We start from the raw sequence: 13,632 nt of genomic DNA on the forward strand, positions 1-13,632 counted from the left end.
AAATTGAAGCGCTTAAGAATTAGACCAATCTATTTTGGCTCTGGTGTGGCTATTCCAGAGCAAGAGTGCCAAATGTCTGTTTCTAAACCGCGGCAAAAATCACAAACAGTGTAGACAATACGCAGGTCTATAATCTCTACATTATATTCAATATAATATGCATGTCTAGCATAGGTATCTATAACATCTATAACGTGGCCTAAACCATACAATTCTTTCCAAGTGCCTCCCCGCAGTACCAGCCTGCGTGTTCTCCTCCAGATCCATCTACAAAAAGGAAACGTCAAAAAGTGCGTTAAATACCACTGAAACAAATCGACGGTCCTAAACAACGCTTAGTTCCTCTTCAACAAGCTTCGGCCAGTCATATGTTCTGGCTTCTCGACACCAAAGACGTCTAGAATGGTAGGCGCAACATCCCCAAGAACACCACCGTCGTCGAGTGCCCACTCCTTTGGTGCATTGGCCATGACAAACGGAACCTTGTTAGTCGTGTGGGAGGTCTTAGGCTTGCCCTCGGGAGTCACCATCTCCTCAGCGTTACCGTGGTCGGCGGTGATGAAAAGGACGTAGTTCTCACGGACGCAGGCTTCGTAGATGGTCTTGATTGCGAGGTCACAGTGGGTAACGGCCTGGACAGCTGCTTCATACTTGCCAGTGTGGCCGACCATATCGGGAGCGGCGAGATTGCACATGACGAGCGGGAACTCGTGCTCGGCAATGCGCTTGGAGACCTGCTGAGCAACCTCGTGCTGGGACATCTTGGGGTCGAGATCGTAGGTCGCGACCTTGGGAGATGGAACAAGGTCACGCTGCTCGAGGTGGTACTGTTTCTCAACGCCACCGTTGAAGAAGAAAGTGACATGCGCGTATTTCTCGGTCTCGGCAATATGGACTTGAGGAATCTCCTTCTTTCCGAGCCACTCAGCGAGGACATCATCCATGCGTTGTGGTGGGAACGCGATGAAGAATGGATAGTCGGCCTTGTATTGAGTCATAGTGGTGATGTGCAAGTTCTTAGGGATCTCGGTGTCGATGGGCGAAGAGTCGACACCGAAGAGTTGGGTGATCTCACGCACACGGTCAGAACGATAGTTGAAGAAGAAGAGTGTGTCGTTCTCTTTGATTCGAGCATCCGCGCCATTGACAATGATCGGTCGGATGAACTCATCAGTCTCACCTTCCGCGTATCGTGACTCGATCTTTGACACAATATCATCCTGCGCAACAGCCTCGCCTCCAGAGACGTCAATAAGACCCTTGACGGCGGTCTCGACACGCTCCCATCTCTTGTCTCGGTCCATGGCATAGTAACGTCCGACAACGGTCGCAAGCTTGCCAATACCAATCTCCTCGAACTTGCCCAGGAGAGTCTTCAAGTATTCAGCCAAGGACTTGGGATCAGTATCTCTGCCGTCGCCAAACGCGTGCACATACACTTCCTCAACACCAAACTCCTTCGCAGTCGCCAGCAACTCAAATAAGTGGTTCTGGTGTGAGTGCACGCCGCCATCACTCAACAGACCCAACAAGTGCAAACGGCCACCGTTTTTCTTGGCCGTATTCAAAGCGTTCGCAATGTTCACGGTCTTATCAAATTCGTGCTTCTTCATTGTCATATCGATCCGAACGACATCCTGCCAGACAACACGACCAGCACCAATATTGAGATGGCCGACCTCGGAGTTGCCCATTAAGCCTTCGGGAAGGCCAACAAAGGTCGAAGAGGCCTCGAGTGTAGTATAGCCAGGGATTTTCGTGAACGCGTCCATGGTTGGGGTATCCGCGTTCTCAATCGCATTGCCCAAGACGCCCTTCTCGGGAGCGACGCCCCAGCCGTCTGCATCCGTTAGCATCAGTCAAGTACATTCTTGTCATACAATATCAATCAAATTGGTGCCATTTATCCGCTATTCGCAGCCATTGAGCTCAGAACATCACCTGTACTGGGCAAACAGCTCGCTTTGCAGCAGCAGTCTCTAGCGACGCCATATCTCGCCAAAAGAAGCAAATGATTTCACATACCAATAACAATAAGACAAGCGTTATGTGCAACAGCCATTCTGTGTTCTAGTTGTCGTGTCGTAAGGCAGGAAAATCTAATGCAAACTATACGTCGACGAATTCGGGAACAAAGAAAATTATGCTGCCTCTAATTTGCAGTTTGTTGACTCGCCGACATGCTTCCGTGTCTTTGGGGAATGGGTTAGGGATTTCATTTTCGTCGTGTCTGCTTCCCGGTGCCTGATAGGTGCCTTACAGTGCAATTCACCCTTCAAATTTGCAGGCCAGTTAAATATATTTTGTAGAAAGTCTGCGTTATATGCGCCGATTGAGTGGTAAGGACAGCTGTACCGCACAATTGATGCTTGCAAAATATTAATTGGCCAGCAACTAGCAATATAGGTCTACACAAGCAAGGTACGATACACTTATCAGGTGTTAGCTTTAAATTCAAATCTTAAATCAGTTTCATCAATTGGTAATTATGATAGATACTGGAACGGGCAGCCCTTTTGCAGCCGTCACGTAGAGAATTCGGGTTCCTCGCGTTGTTTTAATTCAGAATGCTTTGACATTGAACAAGTATGGGACGTGGCTGTAAGATATACAGAGAAGAGGAATATCTGAAGGATGCGATGCCGAATGTCATGGGAGGACATCTGTTGTGAAGAATGAGTGAGAAGGTTCTACTCACTCTACATTTATTCTTGCGGGAGATTCATTGTCCACATGCTTTTATTGCTTGTGTATTATATGTAATATATATATATATATATATATATAATATATATATACCTTGTCAAGCTGGAGACTCCATAGTAATATTCTCGACATCGCTGTTGACTCTGGTCGGGGGTTCTCGGTTGATCACACCGGCGGATTTGACGGTTTGGAACATGCGATTGTTAGACTGTTACTAAATCTGCGCCGAGCGTTGCCGCTAGACCGTGTGCTTGTTTAAGGGACACATCATCTCTCGCAGGCCGTCGATATCTGCCACAAACACCTCTCAATGACCGAACCGGGTCTTGTCTGCTTAAGCGCGGACGGTGTGTTGGCAGTTCTCTGCAACCACCCTGCGCTCGATTGCTAGTAAACAGTCGCACGCTTCCCATTCTCACTCACTCGCTGACCGTGCAGCCCAATCTCAACCAACCAAATCACGCATCTGTCTTCCGCCCCTGGACTTATTCATCCGCCACTTTATTCAACGTTGCGTACGCATATTAATGCGCTCGTCTTCTGTCAGTTTCTATGGCCTAACAACCACGCTTTGACTCGGGCTTCAAATGGTTTATCTACGCGTGCCCAACTGTTCGTCGTTGCCGACATTGGCATTGTACGCGTAGTACCCTAGCCCTACCACCTACGCGATCGGGGGCCGTACGTTGCAATTAGCGTTGTATGGATTATTCGACCTCGATTCAAGTGAGCTGCCGACAAACACGCTTCGATATCAAAGAAGACGCGGCAATCAAAGACATCGATGTCAATGGTCTCAATATTTCCATCGTATCGACACCACCTACAGCATTATATGGCTGAACAACTCTATCTCAGAGATATCGTCATACATGCCCCAGGTTAAAACTACCTTAGAAGGGGCCCTGAAAGAGATAACCCTCGAGCAGAGGGAGAAGCTTGGATGAAAGGTATACAGGAGCCATCACATTAATTTGGAATATTTTCTGCGCATCTGCTGGGACGAACGTGCGGATCGAAGTTCCATTCTGACCGAGGTTGTACACCGCGAGGTTCTGCATCCGGTAGCCATATAAGGAAGGACACTAACATTGCAGGAGCACGTACATTCCAAAGCTCATCGATGCCGTCGGGAGCGATCTTCTCGATCTCGGCAACAGCAGAGTCGATCGTCGCGAGACTATCAGCGTCCAATTCTGTAACCGTAGGTATGCAGCGTGAAAGGGGAGGCCAGTTGTTAACGCTTCGTGCGGACGATGCCAGAATAATAGCTTCAGACTTTCTATTCCGGTGTTCGCTGCTGCTTTCATTCGCTTACCTTTCTTTGTTTCCCATCAACCGGCGCGGCCCGAGGCGAACCAGGCACTCGGCCCACTGAGCACTATCGCGGTATCTATCCGAACTTGAACTCCTAATTCTCTGTTAACACTTAATATCTCTGCATATGCACCGTTAGCCTACAGACATCTTTCCTAGTAGGGCGAAGAACACAATACTCAAAAAGGCACCGGCAACCGCGTCCAATCCGTCAGAGTTTAGAAGACTGGCGAAGGCATTTGGGTGGAGGGCACACAAACAACCAGCCGCAGGATGCAGGGACTTAGACGGGAGGGAAGGATATACAGTACAGACTCATAATAACGAGCCGCAGGATTTGAGGCGATGGTTTAGGGCTCATTGGAACAGGACACAAGCCTCATCGCATCGCATGTGCCTTCAAGAGGATCTCAGTCCGTCACAGACTCCCCACTTGCAAGTTTGGTGTAGTACCTCACCAGAATGTTCCTCGCCCCGTTGATGTCTCGGTCGCACACATACCCGCACTGAGCGCATCTGAACTCCTTTCTACCGCCGACGTTGTTCAGATGGCCGCATGCTCCGCAGGTCTTGCTTGTGTGGGCCTCGCTGACCAGCACAACACGGCACCAAGGGTACTCCCTTGCCTTGTTTAGAAGGCGTCGCTGGAATCGGAAGTGAGACCAAGTGTTCATGGCTCTCGCCGTCTTGGACCTGATCCTGCGACGCCCGCTGCCTGTCACCATCTGCTGCGTCTCGAACTTTGGCAATATGACCAGATTGAACGAACTGCACAAGAATTTGGCAGTCCGGCAATGCAGGTCATCCACCAGGTTCCTTACCCGTCGCCGGATCATTGCAGCTGCCCTCTTCATCCGCCACCTCTTCTTGTGCTCTAGCCCCTTCACGGACCACCGGCTCTGCAGGGCATCCATCCGGTGGCACAACCGGTAGATGTGGCCAATGTCAGCCTTCCCCAATTCGAGTACCTCACCATCCGGCGTGTACCCCGTCATAAACGTCCGCACACCCGGATCCAAGGACACGACCCGAGGAATACCTGCAGGGCCTTCCACCTCCTCTAGTGGCCCGGGCACGCACAGATAAAAGTGGCTTGTAAGCCTTTCCATCACCAGCCTGCTGTCATAAAGCAGCTTCTCGGGAAGTCCCTTTTCACTCTTCATGTGCCGAAGAAAGGCGTACTTCCCACTGCACCGCAGCCAGTGTTTGCTGGGGATGACGATGCTCTCCTGGAAGCACTTTTGTCGAGAGCGGTACCGGATCTTAAACACCTTCTTATCCGTTTTGTACCTAGCTACTCCCGACGCAAATGCCTTCAGAAGGTCATCCATCGCAGCGTCCCGGATGTCGTAAGGTGTCTCCTCGAGCCAGGGCTTTTTCAACAACTCCAACGCCTCTTTGTTGATCGCCCTCGCTCTCAACGCCTTCTTCGATCTAGGGACCCCCTCATCCATTATGGCGCGCAGACATTCGTTGTATGTCCAACGCGCCGCCCCAATCCACTCCACCAGGATCCTCTTCTCCTCTGCCGTGGGATACAATCTGTACCTTTTGGCCTTGGCCGCGGGCTCCTTAGCGGACGTGGATAATTTCGGCTTCTTTGCCGATCGCTCCACGTCCTCTTCATCCACCGACCAGTTAAGATCATCGTGGACATCAGCACCTGAAGACCACCGCAGACAATTGGCCCAACCGTGGGCAATTGTCTCCGAGCCCCACGCGTTGGCGTCGAGGGAAGAAGAAGGCAACCACAGTTGCTTGGTGACTTGCTCTGAAACGCTGTTCCAGAACGGCTTAGGACATTTCTTTTGCTCCTGCTGCTGCTGCTGTCGTTGTTGTCTTGTCTGTTGTTTAACCATGGTTATAGGCGTGCGAAGGAGTGTATTGGTGGGGACGTGTGCGAGAGGGTAGATAGAAAAATCAGATCAGTACAGGAGCAGCGGGGACAGGCGGAGGTATTTATAACCAGACGAGAGACCCAGAGAACAGAAATAGCCCGCGGTCTGGTGAAAAGAGAGAAAGAGAAAGAAAGAAGGGGAGGCGGCGTAGCCCGCGGTCTGGCGACTGGTGAAATCGTGTTACGGGTAGTTCGAGATTGAGACATTGAGTGGTTTGTTCAGTTGAGATTGCCGTTCCTTGTTCCGTATTTCGTGCGAGGCTCTGCGACTTCTCGGTACGGCCGCCACTGAAGTAAGAGAGCGCGGCTCAGGTGGTGACTCTGGCCAGGGGCATGACAGTGGACATGTTGGGACGGAGCTGAAATGAAAGCTATCGATAAATCTGAGTAAGGCGAGGGGTTTGGTGTTACAGTAAGTTACATCTAGCGAGATTTGTGGGCATGTGATGTAATATCGATGCGGTTGTGCGTTACCGCCCGACGCGTTGGCAGTCGACCATTACACGAGACACGCGCGCACGGTCTGCCAATCTCCACTAAACAAATCACTCTCCCTCAACTTTGCTCGGACGCGTAGCCACTAAACAAACAAACACTCGTTCATTACACGCGATTTACACGCGATTTACACGGCGCTTCTGCCAGACAGGGGCTATTGCTGACTTCTGCGTCACTCGTCTGCCTATAAATAAATATCTCCACCTGATTGACATGGTGTAACACAATCGCGCTCGGACTATATAATTCACACTCGCGAAGTCGCACCTGAAACGCGCTGGGTCCTGTGCCTCTCTCTGGTTATAAATATCTCCACCTGTTCCCGCTGCTGCTGCTGCTGCTGCTGTTCCTGTTCCTACAAGGCGGGAGGGGAGCTGTGACAGGCTGAGATCCTCTTCAAACGTACGTGAGTAGTTTTACAATGCGAACAATCTGGTCATATGGCTAACTTTCCGAAGGCAATAGACAATGACGGGCAAGCGCGTCGCAGGACTGGGTCCAATAATGGGGAGTTACGGCGATGACCAAAACAATTTTGGTCGGATCCAGTTCCGACGACGCATTTCGACGGTGGGCAAGAGGGTAGGCTGGAACCGGAGTAAGCACAAGCTGGCGAGAACCAAGCCACTTGGTCCACTACCGGTTCCGGCGACGCGTTTACACAACGCGCAAGAGGGGAGTCTGTGACAGACTGAGATCCTCTTTAGATACATGCGAGCGCGCTACTCTCCTGGAACAGGTAGGATCCAAGACAGCAAGAACCAAGCCACTTGGTCCACTACCAGTTCCGGCGACGCGTTCTCGACAGAGGGCAAGAGGGCAGTCTGGAACCGGAGTAAGTCCAAGATGGCGAGAACCAAGCCACCTGGTCCCGCTAACGGTTCCAGCAACGCCTTGTCGACAAGGCGTCAAGAGGGGAGTCTGTGACAGGCTGAGATCCTCTTCATAGAAAATGCGAGCGCTACAGGGGGTCAGAGGGCAGTCTGGAGCCGGCGTAGTCCAAGTTGGCGAGAACCAAGCCACTTGGTCCATACCGGCAAGGCTCATAAGGAACAGTGTTAGGTTTTACCTCCGGGATTCTTTGTTTTCCCACTGGGTTTTTGTTTGTTCCCGGAGGATTTCCCTACGCCCTTGTCCAAATGGATGTTCCTTTAAATAGATTCTTGTATAGATTCTCATTATGAGATCTATACACATGCGAGCACAGCTATTCGCCTTTCGGGGAGGGTAGCTGTGCGCTGAGGCTTGTCTCCTTGCCATCTGGTCTTGCCAGGTGGCATGCAGGGCGGGACCACTAAATCTCGACATTTTGTTCGTAATGTTCAAAATAAGGGGTTTGGTGGCCGTCTAATACAAGTGAGCGTTGCCGTCGAAGCGAAGACGTCCGACTCATGCTCTATTTACTCTCCCAGATCATTACAGCCTGCTATAAACATATAACACTTCGTCTAATCGTGCACAAAGAGAAAATATTGAATTAGCATAATTACGAACGAAATACAGAATACTCAAAACTTTTAGGTAACACGATCGCCATGATTCCGAATTCAATCCCATCAATGTACGCTAATCGTACTGTACTATGTTAATAACAAATACAAATAAATTAAAAGACAAAACATTATCACATATTGCTCTACGCTTTATTTGCTTAAACAGGGAGAGGGAACTGAACAGCCCAAGCCGCGATCGTCTCCTTCAGCTTGCTCAACTCCTCGGATCCAGAGACGATCTTGTCCTTAAAGTCCTTGAGCTTGTTGGCATCCTTTGGCAACGATGCCTGGGTATCGATAGCAATCTGGACAGCTAGGTCGATGTACTCAACAATCTTCTTGAAGTCCTCCTCACCGAGACCACGGGTGGTCATGGCAGGAGCGCCAACTCGGACGCCGCCGGGAACAAGAGCGGACTTGTCACCAGGGATCGAATTCTTATTGAGCGCGATGTTCATGTTCTCGCAGACCGCCTCAACCCGAGCACCGTCAATGCCCTTCGCTCGGAGGTTGACGAGGACCATGTGCGAGTCGGTACCATCAGAGACAAGAGTGTAACCCCTGGCCTTGAACTCGCTCTCGAGTACTTTGGCGTTCTTGAGCACCTGTTCCTGGTAAAGTTTAAACTCAGGAGACTGGGCCTGCTTGAGAGCAACAGCAAGTGCGGTGATAGTGTGGTTGTGGGGACCACCCTGGTGGCCGGGGAAGACGGAAAAGTTGATCGGATTCTCGAGGTCGTAGAGTGTCTCCTTGCCGGTCTTGGAGTTCACGGAGCGGACACCACGGCGGAAGAAGATCATAGCACCACGAGGACCACGGAGAGACTTGTGGGTGGTGGTGGTCACGACATCAGCGTACTCGAACGGCGATGGGATGACCTGGGCAGCAATGAGACCAGAGATGTGAGCCATGTCGACGACGAGGTAGGCACCGACAAGATCAGCGATCTCACGGAAGCGCTTGAAATCCATCAAGCGGCAGTAGGCGGAGGTACCGGCAACGATGATTTTAGGACGGTAGAGGACAGCGGTCTTCTCGAGCATATCGTAGTCGATGATACCGGTATCCAGGTTGACGCGGTATGGCATAGTCTCGAAATAGGTTGACACGGCAGAGATCTTCTTGGAATCGGTCTGGTAACCGTGCGACAAGTGACCACCGTGGGGAAGGTCAAGACCCATGATACGCTCGTGGGGCTTGATTAGGGCCTGGTAGACCTGCAAGTTTGCAGGAGAGCCGGACAAAGTCTGGACGTTAACACCCCACTTTTCCTTGTCGACGTGGAAGGCGTCAAGGGCACGCTGCTGGCACAGGCGCTCGATCTGGTCAATGTGCTGGTTACCACCATAGTATCGCGCACCGGGGTATCCCTCCGAGTACTTATTGGACATTGGAGATCCAAGGGCATCGAAGACCGCGCGGGAAGTAAAGTTCTCGGAAGCAATCAAAACAATGGACTCGCGCTGACGCTTGATCTCCGCATCCTAAGGCTGAATTAGCTGCTGTTGAGTGTCCGGAGAGTGGAAACACGAGATACCATTATAGTCTGGACCGCAGGATCACTGTCCTTGAGGCTGTTTTGCAACATCTACTCGCAACTGTTAGCAACTGCTTTGGCTGTTGAACTCAAGCAACACAGCACATACAGCCTTGTGGCTTTCTGGCAGAGCGTACGACATTACTGCGGATTTGAGCAACCTGGGAGATGAAGCCGAAAATTGACGAATGGGGGAAAATTTCTGTGGACACTGTGTGAGACGAGAAGTTGGAGAAAGAAAAATCTTATAAAAATCTCATGCGGTGGGGCCATGTCTACACGTGATCGCCAAAGATTTCTGGGAACAGCATGGCCATGCCAGATCAAGCACGAATAGCTCATTAAACGTACCTGGACTAGATGAATGCTGGAGCGAATTGAGGACGGCAACATTAAGAACAAATTGAGGAGGCAGGATGATCTTACTTGCTGTGGTCAGTTCACTGAAAATGTGCTGTGATTGCGCCCATTGTGGGGGGCACACAAATCGTGACTCAGCACAAATGAATCATTTATTTCGGTTGGCACGAACAATTCACCCTAACCCATCAATTTTACAAGCACAACAGAATCCCTCTTGACACTGTCTGAGGAAAGAGATATCTTGTACTTTTCGATCCTAACGAGAATATACGTTCGTAATTTTGAATTCATATGGTGGACTATGCTGATTGCCGGTTCCAGATCTCTGCTTCCGCTGTCTGTTAGAGTCAGTTTATATATTCTTAATTCGAACTAACAACTTAACTGTTGAAGGATAACTTCTATTTCGAACCTAACAAATACCCTAGAGCGAGATGACGCCTTCAGTGGCATGCGTGCCGTCTCGACCTCTCCTTCTGACTACACACCTCGTTCTTCACTCAACAAAATTCGCAAGCGTTGTCCCATCGAGTTCACCCGCAGTCGTCGTATCACCGCCGTTGACGCCAACGCCTTCGTCAAGACGAAGAAATCGCCAACGTCGGCATGGCGAGCCCGGATCCGCTAAGAGAGAGGCTTCATGGGTGTTGACACAAATATCTTTTTACTTGTCCACGAGCGATTGGGATGGATATGCGGGATTAATCAGCACGAGGGAGTGCCTAGTAAGTATTTAGGTGTACCGCACTGTCGTTCTTGACATTCCTGCGATTTCTAACTGACCAGGCCTTTCTCCTTCGCAACCTAGACATTGCGTCGCCGAAGGAGCAGGAGTTTACGGTCACGTTGATCATGAATGCAGATGCCGAATCAGTTAATCTCAGACGAAAATCGGTACCATGTCATGGTGAGAGTCTCATGAATGCAAAGTTGCGAGCAGTGCGTGCATTTTGGCCATGGCGACGCGTAAGCGGGGCTCGCGAAGTAGAATTTGAAGGCGTTGCTGTTGGCATCGCGGGGTATAAGTGGAGAGTTATGGTATCACCTCTGAGCTGATGATTGATCTACATGCTTGCTAGTATTATACTTACTCTTGTCTTGTTGCTAATTGAAAAAGACATAATGAAGTACACCGAATGAGTTACTGTAGTTTTTGTGTTTGACATCTGCAAAATATGACTAAAGCTATACTGCATAAGCAACGACAGCCAAAGCGTGGACTCGTCATTGCGGGTTCGGGACGGTGAAAGTGCTGTAGACCAAGATTCGAATGTCGCGAGTCCTTAGTACCAAGATCAATCAATAATAACAACCATCAGCGCCTCATCATCACGGCTCGGCACGTGCAATTGAGGCTGGTCGCGCTCCGGATCACGCGCTTGTGTTTTGCGACACGTAGTATTGGCGTAGTATATTTAAAGGCCTGACCATCCCCGGATTTGTTTTCTCGCCAACACATCTTTTTTCTCCTCCCTTCCTTGGTTTGTCATGACCTCCATCTTTCTGTCAGGCCTCTCCAGGTCTCGTCTCGTACGTACTCACATCCGCTCGTCCGCTCGACATAAGACCACTCAACCTACAGCCGTCTAACCAATTTATGTACAGCTTCTGGTCGTGGGCGGTGCTGGCACCGCCACCGCCGCATCAGTTTCCCCGCTTCTGCACCATGCAAGCCGCATCACGGTCCGGCACTCCTCGAGCGAACTCAAGCGAGTTATGCGCAAAGCGATCCCGGAAAAACGCGCCAGGCTGCAGAGCGTGAGGGAGGAGTATGGCGACAAGTCTGTGGGAGAAATTACTGTCAACAGCTTGCTCGGTGGTATGCGCGGCCTGAGGAGCATGCTCTGGGAGGGCTCACAGTTGGACCCGATCAACGGCATTCGATTCCACGGGAAGACAATCGTGGAATGCCAAGATTTACTTCCTAAGGCCGCCGAAGGCGGTGAAATGTTGCCTGAGGGTGGTGAATCTTTGATTACATTCTTGTAATGTTTATTTTGTGTTAATAGTCACTAGCAATGTTTTGGTTTCTCCTGAGCGGCAACATTCCAACCACGGAACAGATTCGAGCGTTCTCAGCGGAGCTGGCTGACCAGGGAGCGCTGCCGGACCACGTTTCCCACGTTCTCGATGCTCTCCCGCCGACGCTGCATCCCATGACTCAGATTGCTATCGGTGTTGCGGCACTTAACCACGATTCTGTGTTTGCGAAGCTGTACGAAAAGGGACTCTCAAAGGCTGACTACTGGGAGCCTACATTCGATGATGTGATTAATTTGATCGCAAAGCTTCCAGCAATTGCTGCTAAGATTTATCAAAACAGCTATGGAGGAGGTGGTCCTCTTCGTGGGTCTATTTCGCCCACTGCAGACTGGGCTCTGAATTTTTCGAATTTGTTAGGAGTCTCTTCCGACCCAGACTTTGTTGATTTCTTAAGACTATATCTCGCACTTCACAGTGATCACGAGGGAGGAAACGTATCGGCACATGCGACCCATCTTGTCGGTTCTGCACTCTGTGATCCCTATTTGTCTTACTCTGCCGGTCTTCAGGGCCTTGCGGGACCGTTGCACGGTCTAGCAGCACAAGAAGTCCTTCGATTTATCCTCTCCATGAAGGACGCCATTCCATTCGACTTCACTCCATCACATATCGAGACCTACCTGTGGAATACCTTGAAGTCAGGGCGCGTGATCCCGGGCTATGGACATGCAGTCCTCCGCAAGCCCGACCCTCGATTCGAGGCGCTCATGACTTACGCAGGCGCGCGTCCCGCCATCTCTCAACACGATAAATTGTTCAAACTAGTGCTTCAGACCTCAGAAATTGCGCCTACGGTCCTGACTGCGCATGGCAAGACGAAAAACCCATTTCCGAACGTGGATGCAGCGTCCGGAGTGTTGATGCACCATTTCGGACTTACGCAAACAATGTTCTATACGGTTGCGTTCGGCGTGTCGCGCAGTATTGGCCCGCTGGCGCAGTTGATTTGGGATCGGGCGTTAGGACTGCCGATTGAGCGACCAAAAAGTATGAGTTTAGAGTCCGTGGTTTACTGTGCCAGATAGCACACAGTAAAGTATATAGAAATAGAATTGCAGCGATTGCTCTATTCCTCACTGTAATTGTTTATAAAGGAAGGTCGCGCTATTGGTGCAAATGCATCATCTTTGAGCTGACCGATTGATCTGACAAAACCACTCTCCCGCCTTAACTCATCTTATTATTACTATTTTGGTGCAAGTTGTCACGTCAGAGTTGTTGTTCTTTGGAAGCAATTTTTTTCGGATCATCCTTACTGTCTTGAGCGAAAGTTGATCGAGAGATCTTAGCCAGAATTTCCCCTTCCCCCCACCCGATTTATTACGCGCGGCTCGGTAGAAATTTGGTCAGCTGCTTGTCCCCCGCACTTTCTTGCTCGTTCCTGACCATGGCCAAAAGAAATCTCATATATTTATTAATCAATTTTTGACCGGTAGTTTAAACCCAAAACCTAAGTCGTCGATCATTAGCCAGCATGTAGCCGATTCAACGTTGCTATAATTGCGCAACTTAAGGGGAAATACAGCATTTTTTGAAGTCTTCAAAATGCTGCATATTATATTTGATTAAATATTGACTCAATCAAGTAGTTAATCAAAGCATGACAAGGAGTTTGTATACTCACAAACAATTTCTTAACGCTGTCATGTGACCCGAAGAAGAATATTTTTAAGTCGGAAGTTTCTGACTGGTCTCTTCGGTTAGGGGTACCTTTATTTATAGCAGGCGATAGCCAATATTTGGCTGTACTTGCAAGGGTTTTTTGGTGCGGCTGAAAC

At 50.0% G+C, this 13,632-nt stretch overlaps 4 protein-coding genes across 4 annotated transcripts; 1 reads left to right on the forward strand and 3 right to left on the reverse strand.

The window, feature by feature from the left end:
- Positions 1–3: 3 nt before the first annotated feature.
- Positions 4–2,159, reverse strand: V1513DRAFT_443275 (metalloenzyme). Its single transcript, XM_066897786.1, has 2 exons — positions 2,026–2,159; positions 4–1,840 (listed from the first exon to the last, which is right to left on the reverse strand). Exons 1-2 carry the CDS (start codon positions 2,060–2,062, stop codon positions 336–338), a joined length of 1,542 nt encoding a protein of 513 aa, XP_066754036.1. The 5' UTR covers positions 2,063–2,159; the 3' UTR covers positions 4–335.
- Positions 2,160–4,433: 2,274 nt separating this feature from the next.
- On the reverse strand, positions 4,434–5,882 carry V1513DRAFT_378207 (putative transposase DNA-binding domain-containing protein; the record flags this gene model as incomplete). The annotated part of the gene is made up of 2 exons (XM_066894973.1): positions 4,434–5,618; positions 5,655–5,882. The coding sequence occupies 2 exons, from the start codon at positions 5,880–5,882 to the stop codon at positions 4,434–4,436; spliced, it is 1,413 nt and encodes a 470-aa protein (XP_066754037.1).
- A 1,921-nt stretch (positions 5,883–7,803) lies between these two features.
- Positions 7,804–9,957, reverse strand: V1513DRAFT_443294 (serine hydroxymethyltransferase). Its single transcript, XM_066897787.1, has 3 exons — positions 9,558–9,957; positions 9,449–9,499; positions 7,804–9,395 (listed from the first exon to the last, which is right to left on the reverse strand). The coding sequence occupies exons 1-3, from the start codon at positions 9,588–9,590 to the stop codon at positions 8,070–8,072; spliced, it is 1,410 nt and encodes a 469-aa protein (XP_066754038.1). The 5' UTR covers positions 9,591–9,957; the 3' UTR covers positions 7,804–8,069.
- A 1,197-nt stretch (positions 9,958–11,154) lies between these two features.
- On the forward strand, positions 11,155–13,004 carry V1513DRAFT_443300 (citrate synthase-like protein). Its single transcript, XM_066897788.1, has 2 exons — positions 11,155–11,771; positions 11,828–13,004. The coding sequence occupies exons 1-2, from the start codon at positions 11,528–11,530 to the stop codon at positions 12,877–12,879; spliced, it is 1,296 nt and encodes a 431-aa protein (XP_066754039.1). The 5' UTR covers positions 11,155–11,527; the 3' UTR covers positions 12,880–13,004.
- Positions 13,005–13,632: the final 628 nt, after the last annotated feature.

Source organism: Lipomyces chichibuensis (assembly GCF_038497645.1).
Source record: "Lipomyces chichibuensis strain CBS 12929 unplaced genomic scaffold V1513scaffold_12, whole genome shotgun sequence".
In the NCBI taxonomy this organism is placed as follows: Eukaryota; Fungi; Ascomycota; class Lipomycetes; order Lipomycetales; family Lipomycetaceae; genus Lipomyces; species Lipomyces chichibuensis.